An 18,014-nucleotide genomic window follows, 5' to 3' on the forward strand; every position below is an offset into this window, starting at 1 on the left:
CTGAGGCCTAGAGATGCTCAATGACTTGCCCAGATTCATAGAGCTAAGCTAAGGACTTAGTTCTTTTGGACCGTAGCCTTGTCCTTTATCTGTTGTACCACAGTCTCTTCCCAAGTTCAGGGGCTAGCACAGGGTATACCATTATTGGCTTTATCTCGTCATTAAAATCAGAATCAAAATGTGTCTCCGGAAGCTACTTCCCACCACCCCTTGGCCACTTGCACCTGGGCTTCTCACCTGTTCTGCTCTCCGCTGTGACTTTATTGCTGAGATCTCCACTGTGAGTTACCACCCACAGCGTGTACTTCCTTCCAGGAACAAGGCCGTGAAACCGCCACTCCGTCAGGTCCTTGTCTTTCCAGTTCTCTTTCTTTGTGCCATTGGGATTATAGAGAATCAGCTCATAAAAGTCAAAGTCCCCAGAGGCTGGACTCCAGCTGAACCAAAGGCTGTCTGTCATGTTCCGATTGGACCCCCTGAGATGACTCACAGAGGCTGGGACTTAAACAGAAGAAAAATTCTTAATGAGAACAAAACAGAAACAAAGGCATTTTGTCCCACAGGTGAGAGTATATGCTATGTTGGGCATGTGGGTGAGCTGTACATATTATAGTCAGATCTTGCCTACATTTCAGGCTATTTAACTTTAAGGGTGTATGGACTAGAGATATGGTGTAAATTAAAACAAAACAGGTGGTGACTTCTAGATGCTTGCCACATGCACCCTGATAAGCATGTAAAATGAAATCTTCATAAATGATGAATAAATCGTTGTCATTTAGCTTATTTAAAAAGGCCCAGAAAATGTGTATACAAGGTTCCAGCTCCTCCCCAGTGTGGCCTATGTCATTGCAGCCACCATTCCATAGCAACCCTCTCCGGGTCTCTTTACGTCCTCTCTATCCTCCTTTAGGTTCTCAGTTCTCTTGTGCTCTTTCTTATAAAATCTGTATTGGTACAACTTCATTTAGGGAGAGAAGTGTTAACAGTCACTCCTATCATTGTATAGATTAGTCACGCTGCCGTCCATCCCAATAGCTTTGCTATTCTTTGGAGAATGAAGACTGTTGCCACATTGGAGGACTTCTAAGCATTAATGAGCAGGTGAGGAAAGATGTGCAAAGGGCTGCCTCAGAAATGATGACAGGTAGGCAATTCTATCTGTGGCTGAGGCTTATCGCAGCTCTTCTTCACTCCTTTTAAAAGACAAACAGAACTTCTGTTGGGTGCCCTTGGAATATGTTCCCACATGGCTCCCCTCACCTTTAGTTCTCTGCTGAAATGCCTTCTCCTATCTAAAGTAGTTGCTTGTCCTGCCAAGTCACTATCATGACACATCATTTTTTTCACAGAATTTAAGGCATTCCCAAATCATCTCCCTTTAATGATCTGTCCCTGTCCTCTTCCCTCCCCGCTATTCCAGCGTTTTGTGAGGGCAGCGCCCTTGACAGTCTTGTTCACCATCATATTACAGCAGTGGGCCATGTACCTGGCACAGAAGAGCACCTAAAACTATTGTCAAATGAGAAAAAAGAATTGAATAGGTTGGCTGGGCGTGGTGGCTCATGCCTCTAATTCTAGCACTTTGGGAGGTCAAGGCAGAGGACTGCTTTAGCCAAGGAGTTCAAGACCAGCCTGGGCAATATAGGGAGGCCCCCATCTCTATAAAAAATAAAAATTAAAAAATTAAAAGTTTGCTATACATGGTGTCATGTGTCTGTCGTCCCAGCTACTTGGGAGGCTGAAGCAAGAGGATCACTTGAACCCAGGAGGTCGAGGCTGCAGGGAGCCATGCTGGCATCACTGTACTCCAGCCTGGGCAACACAGCGAGAACTTGTCTCAAAAAAAAAAATTTTTTTTTTGAATAGGAGATTAAAGACTCAAATTATGGGAAAAGGGTAGATTCTGTTTTTTATTTGCAGCCCAGAGAGATGTCTTTCACTTTCCTGGAACTCTGTGTTTTCACTTCATCTAGTGCTATGTTTCTAATTCACAGCAGTCACTGCCTGTTTGTTATATTTGTGGTTGCCCTTCTCTGCTCCTGCTCTCCTCTCCATCTATTTCTTGTTAGAAAGCTGAAGGGTATGGCTTGAATTAAACTATGATGGGTTACGGCCCTCTTGTACAGTTTGATGTCAAGAGGAGGAAGCACATTCATTTTTTACCAAGCCCTAGGAAGTAAACAAGTGGAGGCAAAAGAGCAGAACCTAGTGCAAACACTGGCCACAAATCAGTTATACATAATCAAAGGTGCGATTTAGGGTCAAACAGCCTGAAAGTCACAAATGTCATATAAAGCTACATCCTGAATAGAATAGGAAACTAAGGACCAACCCAGGAAAAGCCAGTGAATACCGGGACAATTCCCCCACGATGCATTACTGCGTGGGTCTTGGTCTTACCTGTTCTACCAAATATGAAAGACTCATTAGACAGCTCCCCACTGTGAGTTACAATCACCATCTTGTACATTCGGCCTTGTAGCAAGTTCTGGAAAGAGAAGCTCTGGACTTGCGGGTCAACTTGAGCTCTCTCCTGGAGATTCCCATCTGGGTTGTACAAAAAGATGTTGTACCAGCTGAGCTCCCCCTCTGAGGCGGTCCAGTGGAAGGACAGGTGCCTGGTGGAGTTCTCTGTGATCCTCAGGTTGGTGACAGCTGCTGGGACTGGAAAAGTCGAGGAGCAAGAGAATGAGGGAGGGAAATGCAGTGAGGAGAAGAGAGCAGGTAGGAAAGAAAGGGAAAAGCAAACAGAAAGAGGAAGTTGGATTCAGTGATATAGGAAACAGAAACAATAGGAAAAGCCAAAAGCATTTTTCAAAAAGCTTCATGTTAGAATTTTGCAAACCCTTTTGGACTTCTGTGCTACCTCTTGGCAAGGTCAAGTGCTGCTAGAAACCGCCTCCTTGCAAACTGCTGGCACAGATGCTGTCTGATTCCTCAGAAGGCTTAAGATGCCAGTAGAAACAGAACAGGACATCTGCCTTGATTTCGCCTGAGTTCTCTTTTCTCCACCTCAAATGCTCTTTCTCAGGCTCTTTTTGCTTTCTCCGCTCCTTTTGCCAGGTCCTTACAAGTTATTTCCCATGGATCCATCCTTTGTTTCCTTCATATTCTATAGCCCTAGCTGAGCAATCAGTCTCATTCAATTTATGGATTCAACTAGCATTCTGGTCCAGATCATTTTATGTCCAGCTCACTACTCTTCTGAGCTCAAATCCGTATTTCCAAATGCCTATGGTCCCCTCTCTCTGCAAGTCACTCAGGCACCTCAAATTCAATACACAGCTGAACTCTGTGGATTTTTGCCTGACCCTCTCTCCTCCTGCTTCTCTTATCTCAATTAATGGCATCATCTTCTACCAGACATCCTAGGTAGAAACTCTGGAATCTTCTATTCCTTCCTCTGTAATCCACTCAGCTCCCAAGTGCCACCTTAGCTAATGCAAAAATATTTCTTGACTGTATCCACTATTCTTCATGAGAGCCCCTACATTCGTTCAGCTGTTGGTCCTTCTCCTATGACTGCAGTCATGTCATGACCCCATTACCTGTCCAACTGCATCCCCCCCACTCATTTGCGCTCACTCTGTTCCAGTCATATGGGCCTCTTTACTGTTCCTCCAACAGGTCAGACACACACCCACTCAGGGTCTTTGCTTTGGCATTGGCTGTGCTTCTAAATACCCAAATATTTGCATGACTTTCTCATTTCTTTCAGAGTTTTACTCAAATGTCACTGCCTCAGTGAAGTCTTCGGGGACTGTACTACCTAAAATTGTAAGTCCCAGCTGGGTGCAGTGGCTCATGCCTGTAATCCCAGCACTTTGGGAGGCTGAGAAGGGTGGATCACCTGAGGTCAAAAGTTCAAGACCAGCCTGGCCAACATGGCGAAACCCCATCTCTACTAAAAATGTAAAAATTAGCTGGGCGTGGTAGTGCACACCTTTAATCCCAGCTACTCTACTCGGGAGGCTGAGGCAGGAGAACTGTTTGAATCCAGGAGGTGGAGGTTGTGATGAGCTGAGATTGCACCACTGCACTCCAGCTTGGGTAACAGAGGGAGATTCTGTCTCAAAAAAAAAAAAAAAAAAAAAAAATTGTAAGCCCCTTGACCAGGCATGTGTCTTATGCCTGTAATCCCAACACTTTGGGAGGCTGAGGCAGGTGGATCTCTTGAGCCTAGGAGTGTGAGACCAGCCTAGGCAACATGGAGAAACCCTGTCTCTACAAGGAAATACAAAAATTAGCTGGGCGTGGTGGCACATTCCTGAAGTCCCAACTACTTGGGAGGCTCAGATGGGAGGATTGTTTGAGCCTAGGAGGCAGAGGTTGCAGTGAATTGAGATTGTTCCACTGCACTCCAGCTTGGTGCCAGAGCGAGACACTGTCTCCAAAATAATAATAATAGTAATAATAATAATAATAATAACCATAGATAGATAGATAGATAAAATTGTAAGCCCCAACTCTTGCTATCCTACTTTCCTAATTTAATTTCCTTCTTGGTCTTTATTACCACCCAGCCTCCTATATCTTTTACTTATTTATTTTGTTTATTGACTTTCTTCCCCACTAGACTATAAGCATAATGACCATGGGAATTTTTTATTCATTTCTGTATATCGAGCAGTTAGAACAGTGCCTAACCTATAGTATGTACTCAATAATACATGAATTAATAGGTGGATCTCCTCACCTCTGGTTCATTTCCATTCAATCCATTGCCCCATTGCTATCTGATTTATCTTTTTAAAGATAAATCTTTTATTACAAAACAATTGCTCTCTGGCTAAAAAATTTGTATTGCTTTAAGATAAAAAAAACTCCTGAGGAAGGCTACCAGGCACCGTCTAATTTGGCTCCAATCTGGCTTTCAGCCTCACCTTTCCATCATGCAACACACATTTCAGCCACCCACAACTTCTCCTTTCTCCTGTTCATACCTCCTGGTCTTTGCACAGGACAGGCTGTCTGTACAAAGTATTCTACCTTCTCTCTATAAGGAGAATTTCTTCATCCTTCAAGACAGTACTGAAATGTCACTTTTATGAAGATGTCCCAATTCTGCCTGAGCTCCATGCTTCCCTGAATGCCAGACATCCCTCTCTTATATGTACTCTTTATCACAATGCATTGCCATTATTTGTCCATGTGTCTGTCTCATCAGTCAGCTCTTTAAGGACGAGAAGCATGCCTGATTTATCTTTATGTCCCCGTCAACATAACCATCCCCGCCTTCAGACCTATGTACTTACTAAATAAGTTATCAATCAATTAGGCCAATGTGGTTATCTGAATAGCCCCAAAGATGTCCATGTCCTAATCCCCAGAACCTGTGAATATGTTACCTTCTGTGGCAAAAAGGGCTTTGTAGATGTGATTAAGTTAAGGATCTTGAGACGAAGGAATTATCCTGGATTGTCCGGTTGGTGACCAAGGTAATCACAAGAGTCCTTAAAAGATGGAAGAGGGAGGCAGGAGAGCAGAGAAAGAAATGTAAGGTCCCATGCAGAGATTGGAGCAATGTCATCGTTGGGAGGGGGACACGAGCCAAGGAATGTGGGCAGCCTCAGAAGCTGAAAAAGGCAAGGAGTGGATTCTCCCCCGAAAGTCCCTACAGGAAACACAGCCCTGATGTCTTCATTTCAGTCCCCAAAAACCATTTTTCAGACTCTAACCTTCAGGACTAGAAAATAATAAATTTGGGTGGTTTTAAGCCACTAAGATTGTGATATTTTATTACAGTAGCAATAGAAAGCTAATAGCACCAATATTAATGAAAAATCAGAATCAGAGTGTGGTGGGCTAAGTCCTGTGTGGATAGGGAAACTGACATGGAAGTGGCAAATCAGGGTGAATGTTCCCAGCATATCAAGAGATAGATACCATCTCCCAATGTTGCTTCATCCCTCTCACCCTGTGGTTCTTACACAATAGTAGACATTGGCAATATGTGCTACAAAACATTATGCTGTGCTAATTACCTGTTCGGCCTTCAGTCTGGGCTTCCTTGCTAAAGAGGCCTCCACTGACAGTTAGGATCTGTATCTTGTATTTCTTGCCTGGTGTCAGATCTTCAAATTTGTGTTGCTTAGTGGTGGCTGGCTCTGATGTGTTGCGCAGAAGGATTCCATTTTCAGTCAGAAGCAGGATGTCGTATCTTTCTGCCACACCAGCAGCTTTTTGCCAACTTACTATTAAGGAATGACTGCTGTATGCATTGTCTGCAATTACTCCTTGGACAGATGCTGGAACTGCAGAGAGACAAGTGGAGCAACAAAATACAGATTTTATCACTTAGGGTAAAGTAATCAATTGAGAAAAACTCCTGAATCAACTGCAGGTAGATGATGCGTTTGCTTTATTTGTGTGGCATAGATACTTTCTGTGTGCCCTTATGGAGAAAAGAGGAGAAAGGATTTCCTGGCTTAACCTGTCTGTACAACTACTTTGATTCTCCATTTTTTTCTCTGAATTTAAATAGGATCTCAGATAGAAAAGTTAGTGAAGATGGCCCTGATAAATATGCAGAGTGGTGCATACCTATGAGTCTAGAAAGTGAAGAATGCTGAGCACGTTCATATTCAGTGAATGTGGGTTTGATAGTGAATTATGTTTCTTGTTTAGATTTTTATTACTAACATTAACTAAGGTCAAAAATTCAAGTCTTGACTTCAGCGGTAGTATATACTAGTATTTGTTCTATAGCTCCTGAAGTGAAAGGCAAAATAGTATTATTGTTATTATAATCATATTTTCTGTCCTATGTTCATAGAAGTTTCTTAAAATCTTCTTTCAAGTTTTTATCTGAGGATATTTACTTTTTCACCCTAGGCCTTAGTGCACTACTAAATATCCCTTTGCAGATTCCATGAAAACGGTGTTACCAAACTGCTCCATGAAAACATTTCTCATTCTACATAATCTTCTCATTCTACATAATCTTCTTAGATTTCATCTATGTCCATGGTTTGAAGTGTCACCCATAAGGTGACAACTCCTGAATTTAAACTTTCAGTTGTTTCTCCTGCTTTTGCAAATCACATCTCTCCCTGAATGTACCACAGACACCCAACACTCAACACATCCAAATTGGACTCCTCATCTCCCTCCTACAATGTTCTCATTGTCTTTTGTCTCTATCTCTTGGTTCAAGTCAGAAACTTCAATTGTCACTCTCAACCTTGTCTATATAATCAAATATGAGTTTTATTTCTGTATCCTAAATCTTCTGTCTCTTGAATCTAGCCACTCTCTGTATGCTGCCACTACCTGAGAACCATATCATATCCTTTAGCAAGTATAAATGAGACCATACATTATTGCAACTGCCTACTGACCAGTCACTTGCGTCCTTACCTCCCAGTCTTTCAATCTGCAGACTCTATCTAGCATATTTTTATAGCACTCCCATGCTGATGGCCCTACAGTGGCTCTCCATAATTCCAAAACACCTTCACAGGCAAACAAAGCTCTTCGTGATTTGGTCTATCTACTTACCTGGTCACATGGCTCACATTTTTTATTCTAGTATACTTTTGTTTTTATGCTTTTAGTAGAGATGGGGTTTTGCTACATTGCCCAGGCTGGTTTTGAACACCTGGACTCAGGCTATCCACTCACCTTGGCCTCCCAAAGTGCTAGGATTACAGGCATGAGCCACCATGCCCAGCCTTTATTCTAGTATACCAAATAAGGTGTAGGTCCCCAAATGTGCCATCCGTTCTCCTACCTCCAGGGCTTTGCTTTCTCTGTTGGAACCAAGTCAACTTACACTTCATCTGGATGACTTCCTAGTCTTTCTTTAAATATTACTTCCTCCTGAAAGCCTTCCCTGATTCTTCTTGTTTGCTCCTCTAACATCTCATAACCACTTTTATCTTAGCACTTACCATGTTTTACTGTCATTGCCTTTTACTTTTCTGTCTCCTTCACTAGATTATAGTGTTCTTAAGGTCAGGGGCTCTGCCTTGCTACTGAATGCCCACTTTATTTTTTCTGAGACAGAGTCTCACTCTGTCACCAGGCTGGAATGCAGATCTTGGCTCATTGCAACATCCACCTCCCAGGTTCAAGTGATTCTCCTGCCTCAGCCTCCTGAGTAGCTGGGACTACAGGTCTGCACCACCATGCCCAGCTAATTTGTTTTTTTTGGTATTTTTAGTAGAGATGGGTTTTCACCATGTTGGCCAGGATGCTCTCAATCTCTTGACTTCGTGATCCACCCGCCTCAGCCTCCCAAAGTGCTGGGATTATAGGCATGAGCCACTGCGCCCAGCCAAATGCCCACTTTCTAACACAGGGTTTGTCATAGGGTTAAAGATATGCAGATAAAGATATAAACATAGATATGAAATAGAGGCATAGTAGGGCATGGTATAGAAACCTCAGGCCCCACAGCTAAATAAGTGGTCATGAGAATGGGAGACATCTAAGAAGTATTGTGTCACAGTGGAGAGGGCATGAGGTTTGGGGCCAGACAGACCTAGACTTGAATTATAGCTTTAGGTCTTATTATATATGTATCCTTGATACTGTTTCGTAAACTTTCTGAGCCATACTTTCCTCATCTGTAAGAGGACTGTAGTATGACTAGAGATCTTTCAAAAATAATACATGAATAGTGATATTGATGTAAACAGATTTATTTATACATTTGATACTTGGTTTTTTTTTAGCTCTACCAGGTAAAGTAGATGGCACAGATGTGTACTTGTTCTTAAAAGGTAGAACTTTTGAAAAATGCATAATTATGGAAGTCTCCATATTAAAATTTATTTATTTATTTATTTATTTAGACAGGGTCTCACTCTGGTTACCCAGGCTGGAGTGCAGTGGCATGATCACAGCTCACTGCAGCCTTGACCTCCCAGGCTCAGGTGATTCTTCCACCTCAGCCTCCCAAGCAGCTGGAAGTACAGGTGTGCGCCACCACGCCTGGCTAATTTTTTGTATTTTTAGTAGAAATGGGGTTTAGCTATGTTGTCCGGGCTAGCCTCAAACTCCTGAACTCAAGCAATCTACCTGCCTTGGCCTTCCAGGCATGGTGCTGGGATTACAGGCGTGAGCCACCATGCCCAGCCTGCTTGTTAAAATTTAAAATTTTATTATCCTTTAGCAAGTATAAAAATTTGTTCAAATGATTTGGTTTCTGATTCCCTTTCATTTGTTTTGAAGATCTCTATTAAGAGAAAAATACAAAGAATAAATGAGTAAGGCTCTTGAAACCATTGAATTATACAAACTTTGGTGGGTTTAAATTTGGGTTCGTGAATAGCTGAGCCCATTCACTGTCCCATTTTGGAGAACCATGAGGCATTCTACAATCTAGCCCTTCTCCAGGTGGATGCTCACCTGTCCGCCCAACCACGTTTATCTGATTCTTCAGGGACCCGCTGACTGAGGCAATCATGATCCGGTACTGCTCCCCGGCCTCCAGTCTGTGGAACGTGTGCTCAAAGATGTGCTTGGGAACAGTCTGAGAGTCAACCTTTTGACTGTGCCTGAATGCCGACACCGTGTAGGAATCAACGTCTCCCCCACCAGGAGTCCAGTTCACCGTCAGGCTCTCTGTTGCTCCATTAGGAGAAATGTGAATATTTTTGACAGCACTAGGAACTAAAAAAGAAAATAAATTTAAAAGTCATCACTTAAAGAATGAACTGTTGAAATTTTCAACCAAAGTTTTGAATGCTTCTGATGTTTTGGCACCCACTGAGAGAACTCACATGAAAAAGAAAGTACAATTTGCCATTTTCTCTGATTTTCTGTGTGAACTGAAGTTGATGGGGAAAGCTTAGGGGAAGTCAAGGCCGGTGAGTGGAAATGAGGAATGTTAATTATATAGCGATGGGCTAGTTAGGGTGCCTTGGTCCAAGTTTTGGTTTTCTCACTCACTAGCTGTGGGACTACAGGCAAATTACTTGACCTCTGTAAGTCTCAGTTTCTTCATTAGGAAAAACGGCAGTGATGATAATACTAACCAGCCAATAGAGTTGTGAAGATTGATTCTTATTTTATATTTTGAGGCAGGGTCTTGCTCTGTTGTTCAGGCTGGAGTGCAGTGCATGATTATGGCTCACTGCAGCCTATACCTCCTGGGCTCAGGTGATCCTCCCACCTCCACCTTCCCAGTAGCTGGGACTACAGGCACACACCACCATGCCCGGCTAATTTTTTGTATTTTTTTGTAGAGACAGGGTTTTGTCATGTTGTCCAGGCTGTGCTTGAACTCCTGAGCTCAAGCTATCCTCCTGCCTCGGCCTCCCAGAGCATTGTGAAGACTGAACAAGATGTAGACGTAGAATGCTTTGCTATGGGTCTGGTTCATGGTGAACTGTCAGTACATGTTAACTACTATGGCAACACTCCTAAAAGAGTTCTAAAGAAGTGATTTCCAAGTAACAATTCTTAATCTTTGTGCCTCACAAGCAATAGCTAATCACATCAGTTCATTGCTATTTCTCTGAAAGCACCGCCCCCCGCCCCCCGCCACTGACATCATACTTTATTTTCGTTCATCCAGGTTGGACAACATCATTGTCACTATCAAGATGACTTTGTCCCTTCTTGCTCTCTCTTTTACCCTTCCAAATCCTCAATCGAAATGCCTGGACTACCCAAAGGTAAATACACCACTGCATCTGTTCAGGTTCAAGAACAGTATTTCACATTACCTGTGAAGCCCTCAATGAAGGCTGACTGCTGTACATCTCCACTAATCGTCAAGACAAGAATTTTGTATTGGCGGCCTGGTGTTAGGGAAGTAAATCGATACTCAGTTGCAGTATTTACAAGGTGAAAAGGAGGGAATACTTTCATGTCATTGAAGAGCAGCTGGATCTCATACTGGTCAACATCCCCATTAGCTCCTGACCAAGTCACATGCAAGTCTTCAGTGCTCCTGTTCCACAATGTTAGATCCTTAACAGGCTCTGGAACTAGGGAGAAAAATGAGAAGACATTTCAGGAAAGGAATTGATCAGAGTTTACCTACATAATAATTTATGAATCACATTCAAGGAACTGGCAACATCTCCCTTCCCCAAATAAACCACTAGCACTACTTCATGCATAATTAAACAAGAAAAATTGGAAGCAGCTATTAAAATTGTAATTTTTTTCCCTGACATAAATGTTACATGATCAGCATTGGTAGAACATAATTATGAAATGAGTTATGATCTCGACCATAAGATAAAACAAGAAGTCTAGAATTTAAATGCCATGATGCAGGAAGACAGGGAAGAAAAATGGGACATTTAGCCTTCTTGCTCTCTTGCTCTCTCACTATGTTTGCTTTTATCTACCAATAAATATTCTGTAATTATAGGCCATGGCTTGGCTAAATGATGTTAGCGCCAAGCGAGACTTACTGGGAATGTAATGTACTAATGAATAAGCAGAAAAAATTCAAGGTTCAGATAAATTACTCAGAGACTTTCAAGTTCAACCAACTGTCGGATTTTGTAATCGTTTCACTTACTTGTTCTCCCATTCCCTTGTTCACTGGCTTCATATTGTCCACTTTTTGTAGTAACAGTGACACTGTACAACCGTCCAGGGACTAGCTGAACAAATACACATTCGTTTTCCGACTTGGGAATGCTTTTGGTTTCAATGAAGTTGTTTTTGTTTTTAATGGTGACTTCATAGTAATCAAAGTCTCCAGTGGCATGCACCCAGGATACCCTTAAATAGTCACTCCTGGCTGAGTTGCTAACACTGACTCCCTGGACTTTGTCAGGCACTGAAAAGGAAACAGAGAATGACTAAATATGTATTAATTCTGAGTGAGTAATTGATCACAGATGACAACCCGGGACAATAAAAAAGAAAGAGTAGAATATTATTGTGTGTATTAAAAAGAAAAATCTTAGACCTTAGATCACAAATTTCTGGAGGGGAAAGACTGTTACACTATGTGGAGTGATTAAATGGATCTTTTAACAGAAGCTGATGAACTCATTCTAAGCCTGCTGTTTGCCTGCACAAAATGTCATGTATAAGATGGAACATTAAACATGATGGCTGATGATTAATATGAGTGATGGTAAATGATATAGATAATTCCAGCATACCTTGCTGACTCAAAAGTTACTAAGAATATAAGCAATCTCCCCAATCCCCACCAAAAAAAAATGAGGCTATGCACGGTGGCTCACACCTATAATCCTAACACTTTGGGAGGCTGAGGCGGGCAGATCACTTGAGGTCAGAAGTTTGAGAACAGCCTGGCCAACATGGTGAAAGCCCATCTCCACTAAAACACAAAAATTAGCAGGGCATTGTGGTGCACACCTGTAGTTCCAGCTACTCGGTAGGCAGAGATGGAAGAATCACTCGAACCCAGGAGGAGCAGGTTGCGGTGAGCTGAGATCACATCAAGCCCCTGCACTCCAGCCTGGGTGATGGAGCGAGACTCTGTCTCATTAAAAAAAAAAAGAAAAGAAAAGAAAAATAAAAATCAAGAAGAAACACATATGGTTAATTGCATAATAAATGAAGAGATTTTCCACATTATTTGTGATCAAGGAAATGCAAGTCAAAACCACAGTGAAATACTGTTTTATATCCATTTGACTGGCAAAATAAAAAAACCCTATAAAAACCAAGTGTGGAAGAATATGTACAGGAGACTGGATAATGAATATATACATATACACACATACACACAGTGAATGTTATATAATAGTTATAATTAATTCCTTAACTCAAAACACAAAAATAGGGATTTCTTGTCCCTAATATCAAAACAAAATATGGATGAATCTTATCTATATAATAAGTAAAACATCTAAGTCCCTGATATTAAATACTGCATCAAAAATACCTTTTAAATAATGTTAAAAACAACAAAAAATTTTAAAACCAATAATTTGAGGCCTGTATATAAATGCAATAAAACTATGCAAGATGGGAAGCAAGCGAGAGGTGAACACAGGAGTCAAGATGTTGGCTACTTTTGAGTGAATTCGTGAGGTGGGGACCACGTATTTCGATGTAGGTTATTGTCAAGATCCTAGCTTTTATTTTAGGTAGTGGTTGGTTTCTTGTGTACATGTTAAATTATTAAAAATTACTAACTAGATGCCTAAAAAGTAAAGGTGGCAGTTGATGCATGGTTTCTTTTTTCTTTTCCTTTTTTTTTTTTTTTGAGACATCACTGTCGCCCGGGCTGGAGTGCAGTGATGTTATGTTGGCTCACTGGAAACTCCACCTTCTGGTTCAAGTGATTCTCCTGCCTCAGCCTCCCAAGTAGCTGGGATTATAGGTGCCTGCCACTATGCCTAGCTAGTTTTTTATATTTTTAGTAGAGATGGGGTTTCACCATATTGGCCAAGCTGGTCTCCAACTCCTGACCTCATGATTCGCCCACCTCGGCCTCTGAGGGGATGCATGGTTTCTTGAACCAAGAATTATGATTAATACAATTTTGTGCATGTGAGGTTCGTTCTAATATATAAACAAAACCATTCTGTCTATCTGTGGTTCCCTCCCCAACCAGTACATAAATATATGCATGTTACTAGGAACGCTGTGGAACAAGGCAATTCTGTATTTAGAGCATGATATTAAGGAGATTTCATTTTTCCATTTGGGGCTGAATTTTAATTCAACAGTAGGCCACAGATTCATTACTATTTCACTGTAACTGGACATTATACATATTTGAGGAGGAGCATTGAAAAGACGCATGAACTCAGATCCAGGGTACTAAACTCTTGTCCCAATACTACCATGTCCTCTAGGCCTGTACAGCCTCTCTCTGTATTTGGTATGTATTAGGGGTTTCTGATCTGACCGCATGCCAAGACTGTGTCCAATTTTTCTCCTCTACTTTTTCTCAAATCATGAAATGATCCAGAAATTTCAGTATTTTGGCATAGAAGCTCCATTTTTCATATGCTTCTCACACCTACAAGTTGCATTAGCATCCTTTGTTGCATTGTGTTTACTGATTAGCATTTGGAATATAGCTCACCACAGATATGGAGCAAGGACAGATATGCTTTCTCCAAGATATTTACCTAAAACCAATTACAGTGTTGTTAGAATACAGTCATCACAGAGTTAAGGAGAGGAAATTATGAAGTGGCATGCATGGGCTAAGAAAGGTCAATGATCCAGGCAATTTGCTGAAGGCAAAGCAACTATTACAGGAAGAAAAACCTGGCTGAATATCACGTTAAGTCAATAAGGAGCTCACCGGGTAGAACAGGGGATAATTTGTGGAGACCTGCCTTGCTACACAGTGAGATGATGTGATACAGAATTAGAAATATTGGTATTTTCACCCAAAGTGTAGAACAAGAGCATCAGAAATGGAAAGGGGCATTAAGATAATCAGCCAAAATCATCAAGAGAACAACTCAGACATGACTCTCCAGTTAAACTGATTTGTCGGGGGCAATGATTTGCCTCCATTAGTCATGCACCAAGTCCAAGTTCATGCTGGTCAAGGAGTCAAGAGGATGCACTGAATAAAGAATCACTTTCTTGCATTTAAAATCAATCTCAGCAAAAGGCTTTGCAATAGTAAAGTCATACGGATAGGAAATCATCATGAATTGACATTGGAAGGAAGCAAGGGGTTGGTGGTTAGGTAACACATCCTTTAATTTCTGGTGATTTTTACACTCCAAGTTGATTAATATGAGACCCTGACATAAGACTGCTTTGTAAATAGAAATCTGCTTTTCAGATCTAAGTCATTATTGTGATTGTCAGTGTAACTGGGCTTAAAATTATTTAAGGGTAGGGATAATCTCTTTATATCCCTGACTAGTGCTCTAGGATACAGTGTGATGGAATAGACATAGCACTGGAGCTAGGCTGAGCTCCACTACCGGCCAGCCCTGCAACCTTGGAGAAGCCACACTCCTTCTCTGGGATTTCATTTATATCCAAATGGGGAAATATGATTAGATCATTCTAAGGACCCCTTCAATGCCAGCATTCTGTAACAATATAAATCAGAGGTTCTTAGCTTTTTGGGGGTCACAGAAACCATGAGAATCTGATAAAAGCCATGGACTCTTACTTCTCAAAGAAATGCATATATCTTTCCTATCCCCAGCCACTTCATAAACAATTTCAGGGGTTACTACATTCGTAAAGTCTCCCATGAACCATGGACTCCCAGGTGGAACCCCTGATCTAAGTGATTTCTGGTTATTCCTTTGCCAAATATTTACTGAATGCCTACTAAGTCCCAGGTCCTGTGCTATGTAATAGGATAAGGACAATTGTCCCAGAACCTCATGGAAAAACTGACATTTTAAAATACAGAAATAAACTCATAGCTTAGTAGGAAACATTTGACAATGTATTGATGCCAACCTTAAGCAGAAATCTCAGGTATAAACCCCAGAAAGCATAAATATATTGGGAAAATGGTAGCTATTTAAATTTAATTCTTTCCAGCACATTGGACTGAACATTCATTTCCTTTGCTAAGATTTTTGCTGCCTAATCCCAGAACCATAAAAGTTCACATTTTCACCTTGTGTAAAAAAGGATGAATAGTGGTTTTGACCAGCAGACATTTCAGGATGAATTTTAGGATGGAGAGCTTTGTAGGCACTGGAGTTATTCAGAACTGGGTTTAAAACCAGGATCTGAAACAGACTGGGTGTTTAACAAGGTAAACAGCTGGGCAAGTTACTTGACCTCCCCGAACCTTGGTTTCCTGATCTGTAAAATGGGAATCATAACAATGACTATCTCAATAAGGCGTTCATATGGGTTAGTTAAGACATATAAAGCCAGGTCCTAGCAACCAAAAAGTACTCCATAGATGGGAATACTTTTTTTTTTTTTTGAGACGGAGTCTCACTGTCTCCCAGGCTGGAGTGCAGTGGCGCGATCTCGGCTCACTGCAAGCTCCACCTCCCAGGTTCATGCCATTCTCCTGCCTCAGCCTCCCGAGTAGCTGGGACTACAGGCGCCCGCCAGCACGCCCAGCTAATTTTTTGTATTTTTAGTAGAGACAAGGTTTCACCGTGTTAGCCAGGATGGTCTCGATCTCCTGACCTCGTGATCCACCCGCCTTGGTCTCCCAAAGTGCTGGGATTACAGGCTTGAGCCACCGCGCCCGGCCAAACAGTAATACTTTTTACGCTATTTGAATATAATAGAAATTCTAGTCACACAGGGTCTGCTCACATAAGGAGTTTCTTGGGTTAAAATACGAAGACTCCATAACAGTTTTGTGATCTCAAGGGCCTTTCATCCCATCATTACAGAATTGCTACAGCTCTGTGGTGCCCTGAGCCACATGTGAATTGGTTCTTACAGAGCTCTGAACCTTCATACAGCCTTACCTGTCCGCTCTTGGCTGAAGGAGTGATTTTCATACTTGCCACTCCTTGTAGTTATGGTCACGGTGTAAAGGCGGCCTGGGATGAGGGAGCTGAAGGAACATTCTCTGACAGACTTGGCAATGACAAGGGACTGAACCACCCTGCCGTCATGAGACAACGTCACCTCATAGTTATCCACATCTCCGGGCGCCGGCAGCCAGGAAACGCTGAGGTAGTCATTACGACCGGAATTGTTCACCGTTACTCCACTCACACTGGAAGGGACTGTGATTTTGAAAGGTAGGGGGGGATTCAAAAAGAAAAACACAGTCAAAAGTTTGGGTTGTCTATTGCAGTCAGCACAAATCGTTGACTCGAGATCTAATCTGATTACATAAGAGGTCAAAGAAGTGTGAGGATTTCACTCAGCTTCTAGAAGCTGAGAGTTCTTACATCAGAAGGCTAATCAAAATAAAAATGTCAGGAGGCCTTTGGGATGCCTCGTAAATACAAGGATGCCACTACTGAATTTTTATAGGGTTGTTTGTAAAGCATTTCAAGTGGAGGCATCTTTATAGAATGTTTTAGAAGGTTCCCTGTAAGAAAGGGAACAAATATTTCAACAATCCAAATGAATCAACTTGAACCAAACTTACAAATAAAGCAAAAATGTTTGAGTGGAAAGGGAAAGAATATGGTAGCTTTTCTAAAGAACTTAAACTGGGATAGCTTCAATCTTCTTGTGATGAAGTTATTTATTCCCGGGAAGTAATAGCAAACACAAGAGGGACCGTTTTCCCTTTGCAAAGCATTTCCTGCCCTCTAGTGGTAAGAAGTCTAAAAACCTGTCTTGGAAATAAGAAGTCTGGAAGCTGGACCAACCAAGGGCAAAGAGAACTATTATGGCAATAATGGGTTTTCTGATGTCAACTATAATCATTTGCTTATATGAATTGGGGATTAGTGTCACAAACGTTTACTGAGAACCTGCTATTTGTCAGGTATACAAAAATGAAAAAAGGCATGAATGTCTTCAAGAAGTTCTCTGGCTGGATGTGTAGTCAGCAAGTTAGTAACTGCAGTATTGAGTAAAAATTTAACCACATATCGGAAATAGGTGCCCATAAATAGTACTGCCATAAATGAATATAAGGTAAAATATTACAGTATATATGAACCGCACTACTGTTGTAATCATTAGTTGATTAACTTAACAGTTTCCTGTGATTGTCAATTTCAGTACATCACTTAAAATGGACAGGATTTGGCTAGATGACTTCTGAGAATCCTTCTAATGTAATATGCTCTGACTTTGTGAATTAAGCCCCAAAGCATACCTTATACTTAAAAGCACTTATCCATCACTAAAAATTATAAACTGCATTCTAGTGAATAACTCTGGTAATGTTGATCCACATATATGGACATTTCCTAGATATAAAGTTGAACTTTTTAGCCAGGAGATTTATATATTGGTACATCTTTTCCTTCCTTTTCTTTCCTTCTTTTCTTCCTTTTTTCTTTCTTTCCTTCCTTCCTTCCGCCATTCAGCCATCCATACATCCTTTGGTTGCTCTCAAAAGCAACTCGTTATGCTTATTTTTAAAAACTGCTTGAAATATTTGCAACTACTAAATTTTATTTATTTATTTATTTATTTTATTTATTTTTTATTTTTATTTTTATTTTTTTTTTTTGAGATTGAGT

At 41.2% G+C, this 18,014-nt stretch overlaps 1 protein-coding gene across 2 annotated transcripts in view; it reads right to left on the bottom strand.

The window, feature by feature from the left end:
• PTPRB (protein tyrosine phosphatase receptor type B) overlaps positions 1-18,014 on the bottom strand; it is a 132,435-nt gene that overhangs the window by 45,714 nt on the left and 68,707 nt on the right. For both annotated transcript variants that reach the window (XM_017867501.1, XM_017867503.1), the window contains 7 exons: positions 16,329-16,592; positions 11,489-11,752; positions 10,680-10,943; positions 9,358-9,621; positions 5,988-6,257; positions 2,404-2,667; positions 238-501 (listed from right to left, as the gene is read on the bottom strand). In XM_017867501.1, coding sequence (XP_017722990.1) covers positions 238-501; positions 2,404-2,667; positions 5,988-6,257; positions 9,358-9,621; positions 10,680-10,943; positions 11,489-11,752; positions 16,329-16,592 — 1,854 coding nt within the window. The remainder of the gene's footprint in view (positions 1-237; positions 502-2,403; positions 2,668-5,987; positions 6,258-9,357; positions 9,622-10,679; positions 10,944-11,488; positions 11,753-16,328; positions 16,593-18,014) is intronic.

This window comes from Rhinopithecus bieti, unplaced genomic scaffold, assembly GCF_001698545.2.
Source record: "Rhinopithecus bieti isolate Rb0 unplaced genomic scaffold, ASM169854v2 scaffold_3874, whole genome shotgun sequence".
Taxonomy (NCBI): Eukaryota; Metazoa; Chordata; class Mammalia; order Primates; family Cercopithecidae; genus Rhinopithecus; species Rhinopithecus bieti.